This window comes from Solanum stenotomum, chromosome 10, assembly GCF_019186545.1.
Source record: "Solanum stenotomum isolate F172 chromosome 10, ASM1918654v1, whole genome shotgun sequence".
NCBI classification, from domain to species: Eukaryota; Viridiplantae; Streptophyta; class Magnoliopsida; order Solanales; family Solanaceae; genus Solanum; species Solanum stenotomum.
The window spans coordinates 43,667,264-43,683,172 of record NC_064291.1 but is presented as its reverse complement, the minus strand read 5'-3'; the positions used below and the strand labels follow the sequence as shown (position 1 = coordinate 43,683,172).

The window sequence follows — 15,909 nt, the reverse complement described above, 5'->3', positions numbered from 1 at the left end:
AAAAAAAAACGTGTAAAAGAATCACTTTTTTTAAAAATTAAAAAAGCATCAACTCATTTTCCATAGACAACCCTTCCAACTTCATTCTTTTTTTTCTTCATGTCATTTGTTTTCTTTTCTTCTTCTTTTATCTAATCAAAATCACCTTTTTTTTTTCAATTTAGTAGTTGATGTTGTTGTTGGTGATGATCGAAAAATGTGTGATGGGTTAATAATGTGTTTGTGGTAGTTTGTGGTGGTTCTAATTATGATGATGTAGGTTGTTGGTAGTAGAAATTGATCACAATGATGATAATGACTAATAGTAATGGTGGAGGTGAGGGCAGGGCGGTCATGGTGATGACCGAAGAATGTATGGTGGTAGTTGGCGGCGATGCTAGTTGTGATAGCAGATAGTTTGTTGGGTAGTGGGAATTGACTGTAGTGGTAGTAGTGATTGTGGAGGTGGTAGCAGCTACAGAAATTAGAGTGGCGATGGCAATGATCATCCTAAATATTTGCCATTGTTAATGGTATAATGTTATTGCTAATAATCATCCTAAATATTCAAATATTCTACCTGATTGCAGGGCTCTTCTTCAGCAGCTGGGCCCCCCCCCCCCTCCCCCATACTCTATAGCTATCGGAAAACTAACAGTGTAGCAGACACGCTTGTGAAGGAGGGTGTCATTATGCAATCAACTAATTCCAACTCTTTTTGGGAAGTTCCACCCCTGTTTGTTTTGAAGAAAGTTGAAGCAGATAAGGCTGAGACTCGTTTGTTAGGCCTAAACGGCCAATATCTATTTTGTATAAGTGTAATAATACTAGTAACGCCCCTCCCCTAAACTGTAACAGCAGGCAAGCTGGTCTGCCTCTACCATGTAATGACGCATACTAGTTATTAATATATTATCCTGTTTATCAAAAATATATATATGTTCTTACTCTATAAGAAAATATGAAATTAGCTACAAAATTTATCGGTAATCACTACATAATTCGTCACTAAAAAAATCCTAGCAAACTAAATTTCCTAATATTTCGTCCCTAATTTGTAAGCCAAATGGGATTAGCATGAAATTTTTATTGTTTTGCTATGAAATTTCGTTTGTTGCTAATTCCTTATTTTCTAATATTAAATTAGTTATTTTTTTAAATCAAAAACACATTATGAGTAGTTTATTTTAATAGATTAATCTTATTAATTATATTTTGAAAATATAAATTTAACTATTAATAATTTATGTAATTATATAATAGTAAAATATATTGAAAGAAAATAACAAATCTCTTATAATTTGTTTCTTAATAAACAAGTAAAAAGGAAAATGGTCGTTAAGTAAAAAAGAATAAAGGAGTGTATAGCATGTGTACTCAGATAACACACTTTAGATATATCTGGGCATGAAGAAGTAATTATCCTTCACGAGATTCAAATGAAAAATGAAAAATATATGGAGTTAATTAAAGTAGAGTAATTTACACACTTTAATAGTTTAATATTAATCTTTATACAAATAAGTAATTAATGGTTCACTAAATACAAATGGAAATGGAAAATATACAAAGGAAATTAGAGTACAATTATTATGTTAACGTGTATACAATTATTTATTGAATTTACATTTTACCCTTCTATTGACATTGTTTCCAGAAGGAAGTATTATTAGTTACTTATTTTTTCCAACAAAATCCAAACTTTGTTTATTCCATATCTTCAACAAAGTACCGAGGTGGGGTGGGGGTGGGGGGTTGTGAAGACCTTACCTCCGAGAGAACACTAAAAATACATAAACTTCTTAAGTTTGCATCAACCTTATGGCCAAATAAATATCGAAAATTGAGCGAGGGTATAATTTTCTTGAATGAAATAATTTTATATATACATGTAAAATATTTTTTTTATTACCTTTATTACTTGTGAGTTGTGATTGATGTGATGTGTTAAATAATAATGCACACCTTATCGTAAAAAAATGAGAACATATTTCTATAACATTCACAAAACAATAATTAGGCTTATTAGCATGAGGATTTTTTTAATAAACTTTACGTCTCTTTATCTTCATCATATTCTTGATTTTATAAATCAAAGAGGTGAAATTAGAAGTTTAGTTTACTCTTGAAATTATTGCAATAATTGCTTAACCTTTAAATTATTTATTTGATTGTGCTAGATTTCAACAATCAATGATGTTTTAAAGGTTTGATTCCATATAATATATTTGGTTCACAAGTACTTTGATATTGTTTCCATTATCTCGAAAGGTTACTATTTTTATCAAATATTTATTTTAATGGTTTTTTTATTTTAAATTTTTTAAAAGATCATCTAAATATCAATCTCATTAATTTGTATATATTTTTAGCTGTTGTTGCTCACTCAAGATTTGATGCACAATAAAATGAGATATTCTCAACAAAAAAGGACGTGTTCCCTTTCGTAACACAAAAACCAAGTGATTAAGGATAAATTTAGAAAAATAAAGTTAATTCCTTCTTAATTAAGTTTTTTTAAAAACATTTATTTTGGACTAAAATAAAAAAAAGACCAAAAGATCACTTAATAAGTGAGGAATAAAATAAGGGAAAATTGTATGAAATAACAAATTAGTAATTCAAATTAAATGTTATAGCCATAGTTTATTTTATTTGTAATTCGCAGCAAACATCCCATTTTTTTGTCATCTTATTCGGTATACAATTAGTCATTTTCGGTATACAATTAGTCATTTTGTACATTTCGGTATAAAATGTGTTTGTGTTTGTATAAAGCGAGAGAAAAGTATATATACAAATACATATATTTTCGTTTTATACACTTATAATTATATAAATACAGATCTTATTATACAAATTACAATGTATAAATGAATTTATACAAAACTGAACAATTTGTATAAAATTGGATGTATCTAGCGAATTATACAAATCAAAAGCTCCATAACAAACATAAAATTTGATATGGAGCGCAGTTATGCAAACTATAATTATAACATACAAATATGATTTTTATGTTTGCTATATGTGAAAGTTACTCAAAAACTATACGATTAGTTATTTTTCTCCTTTTACATGTTTATGTCATTGAAAATTAAATTGAATTCAAATTCATTGTATTGAAGTTTGATAATTTAATTTACTGTATCAGAACGAATTTTGAATGTTTGGTATTTAATATTCACTTTTAATTATTGAAATTGAACTTTGAGAATATTGAACGTTCACCCCTAAAAATTATATGTCTGCCTTTTGTTTGTAATGACAATAATCAAGTCGATTTATAGTAGAGATCTAAACTCAAAATATGATTGTTCTAAAATCAACATTTCATATATTGATTCAATTTGAGCTCTCTTGTTGAGAATGCTAATTTATTTTCAATATGATACCTTGCATGAGACTTGAACCTCCACACTTTGCATGTTCAGATAAATATTTAAAAATTACATAAAAAAAACTATAAATTATAATAATTAAACAACTTATATTGTCTTTTAAAATTTTATAAATGTCACATAAATTGAATCAAGAAGTAACACATATTATTTAAAAATTACACCAACAAATATTATAAATTATAATATAAAAAAATGGATGATTGGATATGTGACACATAATTAGGACAAAGGTTGAGTTTCACAAAGCGAAGGTGAATTGTGCAATGCCTCGATACAAAGACGAGCCTCCTGCAGTCCGTGTTTACACTGTTTGCGATGAATCCAAGTTCGTTTTCGTCAACCACAGTTTTATCTCCGTCTTCTAAATTACGAATTCAAATTTATTTGATAATTTCACGATTTAGGTTTTTTACTAACGTTGTTGCAGATATTTGATTGTGAGGAATGTTCCGGCGTTGGGTTGTGGTGATCAGCTCTCTCAACTATTCTCCACTTACGGAGAAATTGAAGAGTATGGCTTTTCTCCTAATTTCTCTTAACACAATCCATTGTTGTGCATGGGTTTCTTCAAAATACTTACTCTCCGCATTTTTACTTGTCCACTGTACTCTGAAAAAAAAAATATCCACTTTTATTTGTCATTCGATTTGTTTTTCCTGTGCCAAGTCAATATTGAATAAGTAAAAATGGATGAAGCTAAGTATTTCTTTTTGATGTTAAAAGGGTACTGTATTAATGTGCAGCACCTTCTGGTGCTGTGGGGAATTTAGTGTAGTGAGCTAAAAAAATCTACCATGACCTCAGTATCATTTGCAATTGTCATGTTACACCAAAAAACAGTTAGGATAAACATCTTTACTTAGGACAAACTACAAATTCTGACCACCAAAGGTTGAACTAGGGTTTCGAGTTTGAGCCCAGTGTCTGGAGTTGCCTCTGGTAGGGAGCGATTTATCCTCTATGTGGGACTTTTCAATGCGAATCATTAGTCAGGCCCCAAAGCGGGTACCGGAGACTGGGTGAGAAACCAAAAAACAAACTACAGATTCTGATTTGCTTACAAAAATCCTTGCATTCCTTTCCTTCCAAATGGCCCATCATATTACTGTAGTTAGAGTATTCCATGTTTTCATCTTTGTCTTCCCTAGACCTTTTGCAAGTAATTGGAGATGTACTCGTATTTTAAAACCTTTTGGCTTGTTTTCATCTATATATACATAATAACTCAACTTAACCGTGCCTTTTGTTTCAAATGAGTATGTCATGTAAAATTTTACAATGATGTTAGCTCAGCTAGTTCCATCTAAAACTTAGATCAATTTTTCTATATTCGAAAATTGAAGGTTAAAAATGGAAGGTCTAAGAATAAAAATAAGAAATCCTTTTCAAAATGAAAGAGTTGAAAAAGTACACACAAAGATAATAGAGGGACTAATACTGCATTTTGCTCTTTGTTCTCTATTTTTTTTTGTTTCATTTGGGCTGAGGGGGGGATGGCAGAGGGGATACCTCTATATCTGCTTGCTGAACTTATATGTTCCTTGCATCTTGTAATTGTTGGCTTTTTTCTTTACAAATAAACTTAGGATGGTGATTGTACTTAGCAATGCACAATTTAAAGATGAAGTTGGTAGTGTCAATAATGTCTTCTAGTGTGTTACCTTCATCATTACTGTTCTTCTGGTTTCTTAGATGTAAACCAATGGATGCTGAAGATTGTGAGCCATTTACAGACGTCTTCTGGATCAGGTTTTGCCGGGTTGACAATGCCAGGTGATTACAATGTTCAGATCATAACCGTTATATCTAGAGATGTTAATGAATATTGGTATTTTCATTTATAGTGTTGTGAAAGATCTCATTAAACTGCTAAGGGAAAGGGCAAGATTTGTGTATTGCAAAAGGACTCCAATACCCTTATAACACAATAGAATTTTTTGAAGGAACTGGTCCAGCATAGCATTATTTTCTGGACGATGATTTCCATGCAATTCTCCATATACATGCACATTTTGTTTTTATATTGCATCATGAGTTATGCTTACATATTCGCTATCCAGATTTGCCAAAAGGAAACTGGACGAGTCTGTTTTCCTAGGAAAAAAGCTACAGGTTTCTTATGCACCTCAATTTGAGAGTCTGCACGAGACGAAGGAGAAGTTAGAAGCAAGGAGAAAGGAGGTTTTAGCACGATTAAACCGTAAGTACCTTGTCACAAAGTTAGAAATTACCTTGTCCAACGAGAAAAATTCTGCCTTTATTTTGTAGACCCCTAGTTTCTTATTTCGGAGTTGATGTCCTTTCAGCTGGAAGGTCAAAAGGATCTGCCACATATCGGCCAGATATGATTGGTGAGCCCTCGATAACTTCCTCTCCAGCCCAGTTGAATTCTACCGCACAATCAATTGGCTCTAATCATAGGTAGTTAAATAAGATGCTCTGAATTGACTTTTGAATTTTATTTATCAAAATAAAGTAAAAACATTTTCATTGTAGGCAGAGCTCGAGTTCTCAGGGTAATTCTGTTCATGACATGCAGTGTTCTCCCATAACAATGGTTTCTTCAGACAAGGTTAGTCATAGGTAACAAAAGTATTGCATTTATACCTCATATGATTTTGACTTTTGGCAACTGACATTAACATTATTATCAGATTCAATAGTCATATTATGAAGCAGGGGGTTGGTTGCCAGATAATCATTTCTCTGCAATGTTGAGTGCCTAACGGTTATAAATGTTATCTATAAATTTTTGGCAGATCTCCTTAGGTTGTGAAACTAGGAGACATTATTTTTTGGTAAACTAGGAGACTTAGCATCCCTTTGTTCGCTTGTCATTGGTGGATTAGCAAAGGCAAGAAGAATGCTGAAAGGGAGAAAAATCAATTTTGTGTTGTGTTCTTGGCAAATTGGAAGCTGTAGACAGGTTTCAAGGGGTAGAATTTTCTGGCAAGGATTGCAATGACTTCAAATAAACATAAAAGATCTCTGTGTATTTTTTTTTAATGCTAGATGGAGAATTACCACTAAATGAGGTCAGTAGTGAGTGCTGGGATTGCAAAAATTAGGAACTTTCATTGGTTGATCTGAACTCACGGCCGTGAGTTATGCCTTGGGGCTCACAGAGTTGGTATCAGGGAGAGGACTCAGGATTATCTAGATTGGGTATGTGGTTGCGCATTATATGGGTATGCCTAATGGTCAGTGAAGTGAGAGGAGAACCATATTTTAGGTTCAAATCTCAGTGGAGACAAAAACAATAGGTGATTTCTTCCATTTGTCTTGGCCTTTAGTAGACAATTACCTGATACCTAGTGGTAGGTAGCAGGTATCCCATGGAATTGGTAGTGTGCGCAAGCTAGGCTGGACACCATGGTTATCAAAAAAGTATGGGTAAGCCGGCCTAGCTGGCTGGAGCTTGGATCCCATCATTTTGGGGTTAATTTAATGCTTGTTTAGCTAGTGAGGGGCATGAACGGTGCCAACTATTCTGGTTCTGCCTCATCTTCTTTTCTTTTATTCTCCCCTTCCAGTTCTTGTGCAAAAAATTATTGGCAGAAAGGCTCAATTGGTAATTTACCTAAGAGATAATACATTTTCCGTTTAGTATTTGCTCCTTTCTCATTCTACTTCTAGACACGAGGAGGAACAACAAAGAGCCCCTTAGAGAAGAGAGGGGAATGAAGTTAGAGATAAGAAATTCTCTTAAAAATGATTATTCCGTTCTTCAGTTCAGTCAGGCCACCACATTCTAAAATTCTAGTTGTAGAACCACCTTTTTACCTGGTTTCAACTTTTCTTTGCAACTCTTGTATGAACTCTATGTGCGTGAGTTTTGCTTACTGCATGCAAGTTCACAACACTTGGTTTTGAATTTCTGTAGAATGACTGTTTCTTCTCCATTTTGGTAATGATGTCAGGAATACTTTCCTTCACAATCTATGAATCAAACTGTTAAGCTGGTCAGAGATAAACTAAATAAGGTAACAATCATTAGTCTTTTGACTTGCGATCATGGATTTTAGATTTGCTTGTTTATTTTTTTTGACAATTTGTTCTGTTCTTCTTTAGATACAATCCAGTGCGGACCAATTAGAAGAACCATCCAAGCGAAAACGAGTTGACAATAGGAGACGGATATAAATTACAATCCAGTGCGGACCATTTAGAAGAACCATCCAAGCGAAAACGAGTTGATAATAGGAGATGGATATAAATCCTATGCAGGTTTTGACAAGAGTATATGGCTATGGATTAGTGTTTCCCCCAGAATATATCAAAATCTTTCTATAGTTTCTTTTCCATTCAGTAACACCACCTCTTCCTGGAAAATCATCCCTTGATGCTGAATCTGTAAACCAATACTTTTTCTGGGTTCTAGTCCATGGTATCCAGAATCTCTTCTGACTTCTTCACCAACTGGCCTCTGGGTATCAACAAAAATGATGCCGTTCTTATTTTAGCCCCCAAGTCTATCCAATTTCTTCTTTGTTTCTTCGATGTTAATACCATAGATTCCATCACTATAACTGATAATCCTATGTATACAGTTTTCAAATTTTTCCAAGCAAGTTAAAGATTGAAACCCAGGCTTATTATCACTGTTCCTGAATTGCTTGATAAGGTCAATGGGTTTAAATTGCCTAGTTTGCTTTTCTGTCACCAGAAAAATTCTAATTTGAGTGTTGCAACATTTAATGATCTAGTTGATAAAGCAGGGTACATGAATTGCGATAACTATGGGATAGAGCAAAGTGACATTGCAGCATTCTGTGTGTTGCCTTTGTTTCATGTGTTTGGTCCTGTTATTTTTACGTATTCACAGTTGCAGAAGGGTAATACTGTTGTGTCTATGGATAAGTTCGATTTGGAAATGATTATATTGAGAGGTACAGGGTGACACATATGTGGATTGTTTCTCAGATGTTTTAGCATTCGCAAAGAATCCTGTGGTGAAGCATAATTTAACTTCATTGAAGCATGTTGGATCTGGTGCTGCACCTTTAGGGAAGGAAGTTGATGGATGAATGCAATAAGATATCCTCGCGTTGTTGTTGTTTACGGATATGGTATAACAGAAACCTGTGAGATTGTCTCATCAGAGAGAATCAATATGTAGGCTGCAGACACAGGATCAGCAGGGACTTATAGTTCCAGGGAATGGAAGCTCAAATAGTTCAGAGTTGATAAACTGAAGCCTCTTCCTCCTGGACAATTAGGGAAAATATGGGTGCACACAAGGCAATTTCAACAATCCATAGTGCAGATATTGGGTACTTTGATGAGGAAGGAATGTCCTTCCTATGTATTAGTTTGACAGATGCATAGAACTTATACATTAAAAATGTTTTCAGGCTATTTACATAGTGTGCGTTCCTACTTTCTATCCGCCACTGCTAACATTGCAATGGCGACAATCACAAACAATGTTCCTAAGTCAGCCTCTGGGGACATCCTACAAAAACTAATTGAGAAGCTCAACGAAAACTATAAGATTGGAATAGTTTACTCTTTGATCGTTAAATGTGCATCCACTGACCCAAGGCTGTTTCATAGACACGCTATCCTTGTATTTTCAAATAGTAACAGAATTAAACTGATGGTGAGAAAATGGGAAGAAACATGTATAGTTTGTAACATAGAGTGGACCACGATGAGTTTCAACAGTATAATCTAGGTAAAAAGAGAGCAAATACTTCACACGAGACTTCTTTCAGAGACTCAATTGAATCTTGATATAAGAAATTCAAAGATCTAACATTGCAAGATTAAATGAGAGCTGGGCAACGTTTCTCAGGCGGGGTATAAAAGCAAGAAAGGCTATGCTCATTTCACCTCTACAAAGATAGATAATTTGAACAAAAACTATGTTAAACGCATCGGGAAAAAGTTCATGTGAAAGAAATCCTTAATGTAACCGAGTGTTAAGGAATTCTCTTCACCAGTTGGTGTAGGGAGAGAATGTAGTAAGATGTCGCATAAGCCGCATTCCCCCCCGGCTTTAGTCGTAGCAGAGCAGCAAATATATATGTTGTTAATCCTCCTTGTTGCTAGCTAGTCTTGCCCGGTGTCTAAGTTCAGCTTTTTTCCACCTCACAATCAGGTAGCATAATGAAAAGAGGGTGTTAACCTGCAAAGAAGAAAGGTGTAAAGCAGATTAGCGAGTGAAAAACAATAGAAATGACGAAAACAAAGAGAGCCGAATGACCAAAGATACTCACCAAGATTATTATCGCAATAACCAACAGAGGCCCAGACCAGAGTGTGGAAAGAAAAATGCCATGTGAATCAAAGTAATTCTGGCGCGCAAAGCTTTTCCAGTTCGCAGCTAATATGCGATTAAGCCTCTCAGCACCATACACTCCTCCCACTGTATCATAAGGTAACTAAAAAAAGTGAGGAAAGAGGGACATTCTCATACACTGCAATGGAAAAGATCAAACTTCTAACATGCAAGCTAGAAAGATGTCATCACTTCAGTTTCACAACACAAAGCTACTAGCATACGGAATATAGTACCTGCTACTTAACAGCCTAAAAACTTATGCTTTCATTAAGCTCAACAATATGAATTTTTCAATCTGAAAACTAAGACATATGTAGTCTGCTAAACCCAAAACATAGAAAACCATGAAGACAAAATAGAGTAATGTCGAAAGTTTAGCTTTCTACCTAAAACATAAGTTCTATGTGTCATTGTGAAAGGGGAAGCCTAGCAATCCATGTAGAAAGTTCAGACAGGTTATTCCGGAACTGTATTATGTCATTGAGCTTTTGAAGTTGTCTACTGAGGACATTTCTAACGAAAAAGGGGTAAAAAATGGATAAAGTAATTTTTAAAGCCACGTGACATTTTTGGAATTAAAAAACCAACTTTAGAATTTTTTTTAATTCAGTAAATATAGGTTTGTTAACAAAAAGGGTAAATAATGCATCATTTGTTAGACGGCAGAGGTATATATGCACCACATGTTTAACAAGGGGGTATATCTGCTCTAAATTGCAAAGTTGAAGGGTATATTTACCCCCTTCCCTTCTCACTTCATGAAGACAAAATTATCCTACTTCTTGTCATTTGGTGGCAAGCACTTATAGGAAGAAATTGTTATGGGAGCAGGCATAACTCTTTAGGCCGTTTATCACCTGAACTCTTCTGCAAATCTAGAAAATTGTATCCAGCATGCTACATGTGTCAGAACAGCCTAGAATCAGTTAACCACTTGTTCCTAAATCCTACATTCTTCAGTGGTCACTGATCTTTACAACATGGTCCCTTCAGTTTTTGCAATTAATTGGAGCTCATCAAAGATGCAGTTGAAAATTGGTGCCTATGGAAAGTTGACAGTACATCAAGAAAACCCAGCATGTATTTTTTGGAGTCTTTGGAAAGAGATGAATCTCAGATTTTTTAATGGCATCTCAACTCCTAACAGTAGACTAAAATCCTTTTGCCTATTGAACCTCAGCAATCTTATACCCTGTAAATGATGTTATTTCCCCTTATTTCATGAGCTCCCTATCAGTGGTTTAAAACCGTACTTTTGCTTTCCGGTTAAACTCCCTGGTCTAGTAGAGGAAGTTGTTGTAGTAGGAGTTTGACCATGATTTATTGTGTACTTACTTTGCATGTCCTGATGCCAATTTAATACAACACTTAACTTCATGAAAAAATATCAAGAAATATCAGAAACTGGATAACTGTAAATAGCAGTGAACTTACGTGCAAAAAGGAACAAAAACATCTGGAAATTGATGTTCTTCCGAGACACAATACATACTAGAAGAAACACGGCGTGAAATGAAAGAAGACCTACCAACCAAGGTTCCTACATAAAGAAAGGAAAATCATTAATAAGCAAGACAGCCAAATAAATTTGTCTTAGTCAAAATGCAAAACTCTCATATTTGACAAGCTCAAATCACATATTTTGTTAGCCAATGATACCTCTTGCTCAAAATTTTAATAATAACAAATATATTTTGGTAAGGGAATGATGTATGCAATGATGAATACATTATCTCCTTTAAACATTACAATTTCAATTAGCAAGCAAATGCTAACATAGAGCTCTAACTTCTTTCTAAAATTCTCCTAGTATTGCATTAGACAGCTGGCAGCATCAACCACATGCCATATGATATCATTCCCCTTAAGGATCAAGTAGAGTCTTTCTCATCTTTAGTTTCAAAAGTGGAGGACGAAAAGCAAATTCAAAAAGTGAGTAAAATGAAAAAAACAAAGAGGCATAACATGATTGGAACTAAGGAGTAAGGACCATATAGTAGAGGAAGAGATAACAGGATTGCAACGGAGAGAAAGGAACATATAACCAACTCTGGGTGACTGTAATACCGAGGTAGCAAAATACTACTTAGGCAAATTACAATTGAACCGACAGCCAAAGAATTTTCTTTAGAAGGTTTGCCTAGCCGAGCATTAACACAGTACATCTTGCCAACAATTTGCCTTGCCTGGCCTTTATCCAAGAAAAATCTTTAAACTTCAGCAATCACATATGATGGGATTTTTAATATTCTAAACCAACTACAGATCATCCTATCATAATTAAAGAAAGAAAAGTGGAATTTAGAAAGATGTTTTATTTCAATACACAATTTTACGAGGATAGGAGAGTTCTACCTCTCTTCAACTGATAAGGCTCCTTATATAGACGGTGTCCTTCTAACACTGATCCAATTTGATTGAATCGGTACTAATATATTTAAAAATCGTGAGCTAAATGTTCCGCTGAAACCTACTACTTAAAAGTAAAAAACAACACTAGGCTTAGAGAGAAGGAAGAAATCGCCTTGATGTTTTTCGTGAATTGTGATACAATAAACCCCACCCACAAAACCTCTGGCTAAGAACCAAAGAAAGGCTTCCCCATTCAGCTCCTTTGGTGACTCAAGCCTCTAATCTCATGGTTGGAGGTAGATGGAAATTTCCAATTCCACTAGGCTATCCCTCTCTTGCCCCAAAAGAAATCATATACGATAATAGCAGAAACTTCACAGAAAAAATGCAAAACAGTACATGAACCAAGTCCAAAGCAGAGCAAGATATGCCTGCGGAAAATTTTTCACATATAAAACTACATAACTTAGTTCTTAGAAAATATGGTTTATCTACCAAAGTATATGTAATTCTAGGAGACATGAATGTTAGAATGTACAGCATTTCAATGTTACCATACGTTCTGCAATTAGATAATTGACCTGACCCTCCGTTTTCCCTAGTACAAGCCACCCCCCACCCCCACTGCTCCCAAAACAAAACAACAACTATGAAGCCTCAATCCCAAACAAGCTCGGATATGAATCCTCACTAACCATGTTTCACCGGTTAAGCTCAACACACACACACAACCCTTCCCTTTCCAGCTGCCCCAAACAAAACAACAACTACTATGCCTCAATCCCAAACAAGTTGGGATATGAATCCCCACTAACCACGTTTCACCATTTAAGCTCAACACAACACCCCCATCCACCCAAACAAACAAACAAAGAAAAGAACAACACCACAATGACATACAACACAGACATTGCTATAAAAATCAATACCGGACAACACAAAAAAATGCAAAATACTGCAGAAACAGAGTACAAGGCACAACAAGATAGGTCGAAGTATAAAAATTTCACAAAAATAATAACAGGGTCCTAACAAAATCTGATTTTTACCAAGTTCAGAAGCTGGAAAAGGGGAAAAAAAAAGGTCGAATTGGCAATACCGTCCAGTCAATGGCGTGGAAGAATCCTATGAAGTTGTCATATGCTGGTCTAAGACTAGACCTCATCTCTGCAGAGAATTTCTCAACAAGATCTGCCATTTGGTCCATATGGGAATTCAAAGCACTGCTTAATTCCTCCATTTTCGCCTCTCAAAATTCTTTGCTGCTTTGAGATCAAGAAAGTGACGCCTCTCTCTCTCTCTTCCGCAAATCTTGACACTAGCTCTGCTGCTTAAGAGTATTCTACACTTCCTTGTGTGGAGCTTTCTCTCTTATTGCTAAATCACCCCCTCTAATTTTGGAAGTTTTAAATTAACCCCATATCTTATTTTATTATACTTGATTGACCTTTGGAATAGTCTCTCCATAAAAAGGTAGGGTTAACGTCTATGTACTAGATATGTTATTGATTTGACCTTTGTCATTATTTGTTTTAAGGTACTAGATCGGTTGTTCCCGTTTAAATTTTGTATTGAATTTATTCTATGTTAAATTAGAGATATTAGTTATAACGACATTAGTTTTATATTAAAATTTTATTATAACTTTTCTCATATAAAAATAAAATAAATTATTTGGTTATATTTCTGATTTTAATTCCAAATTGTAATCCTATAATATTCTTGCAAAGAACCCTTAGAGGTTGAGTTTTCTTAATTTAAATAATTTTCTGGATTAGTCTATACATATATACTCTTTCATTCTTAGTTATAAAAAAAAGGACAAATAGAAATCACATACTTTTAAGACAAAATTACAATATATCCCTTAAGAGTTTATAATTACAGAAATCCCTCAAACGGATACAATAATATAAGCGCTGATACATTAATCGTTAAGTAAGATACATTACATTTTATACATGATACACTAATCTGATGTACACTTTATATATGATACACTAATCTGATACGCGAGATACACTAATCTGATGCGATGATACATTAATCTGATGCGCGAGATACACTAATTTGATGTGTGAAAATGAGGAATTTTGGAGATTTGTAAAACTTATAGGTGATAATGGTAATAAGTAAACTAAAATGTGGATTTCTGTAATTAATCCTAAAAAAATACTGCACTTTTAGTCCAACTAATGAAAATTTCAAATTTTCTAGCTCGTTGTTATGAGAATTATTCACTTTTTCATATTTTTCCCCATTTTATTTGAGAATTAGTGCTTAATCCGAAAAAATTCAAATACAACTTCAAATATTTGAAATTTGAAAAAATAATCCAAAACCCTATTTTCGAAAGCCAAGAAGGAGAGGAGAACACTGTTTTATTTGAACTTTGTCAGTATTAAGTGTAAATTAATATTACAAAAAATTAAATATAATATAGATAATAAAGTAAAAACTAGTGATCCCATTTAACTTTTAATCTTAAAACCAAGCTTAGATATTGTTAACTTCTTCTTCTTTCTTTAAAAAATTATCATCGNGATACATTAATCGTTAAGTAAGATACATTACATTTTATACATGATACACTAATCAGATGTACACTTTATACATGATACACTAATCTGATACGCGAGATACACTAATCTGATGCGCTGATACATTAATCTGATGCGTGAGATACACTAATCTAATGCGTGAAAATGAGAAATTTTGAAGATTTGTAAAACTTATAGGGGATAATGGTAATAAGTAAACTAAAAGGTGAATTTCTGTAATTAATCCTAAAAAAAATACTGCACTTTTAGTCCAACTAATGAAATTTTCAAATTTTCTAGCTCGTTGTTATGAGAATTATTCACTTTTTCATAATTTTCCCCATTTTATTTGAGAATTAGTGCTTAATCCGAAAAAATTCAAATACAACTTCAAATATTTGAAATTTGAAAAAAATAATCCAAAACCCTATTTTCGAAAGCCAAGAAGGAGAGGAGAACAATGTTTTATTTGAACTTTGTCAATATTAAGTGTAAATTAATATTATAAAAAAATTAAATATAATATAGATAATAAAGTAAAAACTAGTGATCCCATTTAACTTTTAATCTTAAAACCAAGCTTAGATATTGTTAACTTCTTCTTCTTTCTTTAAAAAATTATCATCGAAAGAAATTCTTCAAAATGATGATAATAAGAGTTGCATAATTGCAAGAATAGATATCTAAAAGTCTATTCAATTTTAAAGGTTTTAACTTACAAGTAACTATAAATTTATTAGTCTAATTCAAAATTTACTCGATTAATATAATTATCTCAAATTAAAATCAATTCTAGTAGGAATAAAAACTAATTATCTCAAATTTAAACTACAATTTTCCGGATTAGAGCAACTTGAATAAACATATTTTTTCTCATGTTTCATTATATGCCTTTACCTTCAAGTTTTTTTTCCCTTTTCGAGGTAATTAAATTGATCATAATTATTATAAATCCATCACAATCTTGACGTAGACTACACTAATTTATCATTCTAAATCATGCATATTTTAATTCTAATTTATAATGAATAATCAACATTTTAAAAAGAAACAAATCAAACTTTAATATTTAATACCAAGTATTTTTGGTGCTATTGTTAGATCCTTCTATGCTTAATTAGATGTATTTATGTTTCGAATTTTGTGAAAGAAAAAAAATCCAGACAACTACATAGAATACAGAAGCAGCAAAAAAATATACACTCAAGAATATCATCTAACAAATATTATGCTCATGCTTATTTAGAAAAATAATATTTATAAAATACTCAATATACATATACATTGCTTCATGATATATCAAATTGTATTATCCAAAAATACATTAACGTATGTAATTTTTATAAAT

General features: G+C 33.1%; 2 protein-coding genes across 2 annotated transcripts; one reads left to right on the top strand and one right to left on the bottom strand.

Moving 5' to 3' along the window:
* Positions 1-3,581: 3,581 nt before the first annotated feature.
* On the top strand, positions 3,582-8,151 carry LOC125842446 (uncharacterized). The gene is made up of 8 exons (XM_049521742.1): positions 3,582-3,708; positions 3,811-3,894; positions 5,076-5,156; positions 5,444-5,583; positions 5,690-5,804; positions 5,880-5,955; positions 7,304-7,366; positions 7,455-8,151. Exons 1-8 carry the CDS (start codon positions 3,647-3,649, stop codon positions 7,524-7,526), a joined length of 693 nt encoding a protein of 230 aa, XP_049377699.1. The 5' UTR covers positions 3,582-3,646; the 3' UTR covers positions 7,527-8,151.
* A 925-nt stretch (positions 8,152-9,076) lies between these two features.
* Positions 9,077-13,365, bottom strand: LOC125841568 (uncharacterized). Its single transcript, XM_049520721.1, has 4 exons — positions 13,121-13,365; positions 11,104-11,209; positions 9,605-9,753; positions 9,077-9,513 (listed from the first exon to the last, which is right to left on the bottom strand). Exons 1-4 carry the CDS (start codon positions 13,259-13,261, stop codon positions 9,418-9,420), a joined length of 492 nt encoding a protein of 163 aa, XP_049376678.1. The 5' UTR covers positions 13,262-13,365; the 3' UTR covers positions 9,077-9,417.
* Between the last annotated feature and the right edge of the window lie 2,544 nt (positions 13,366-15,909).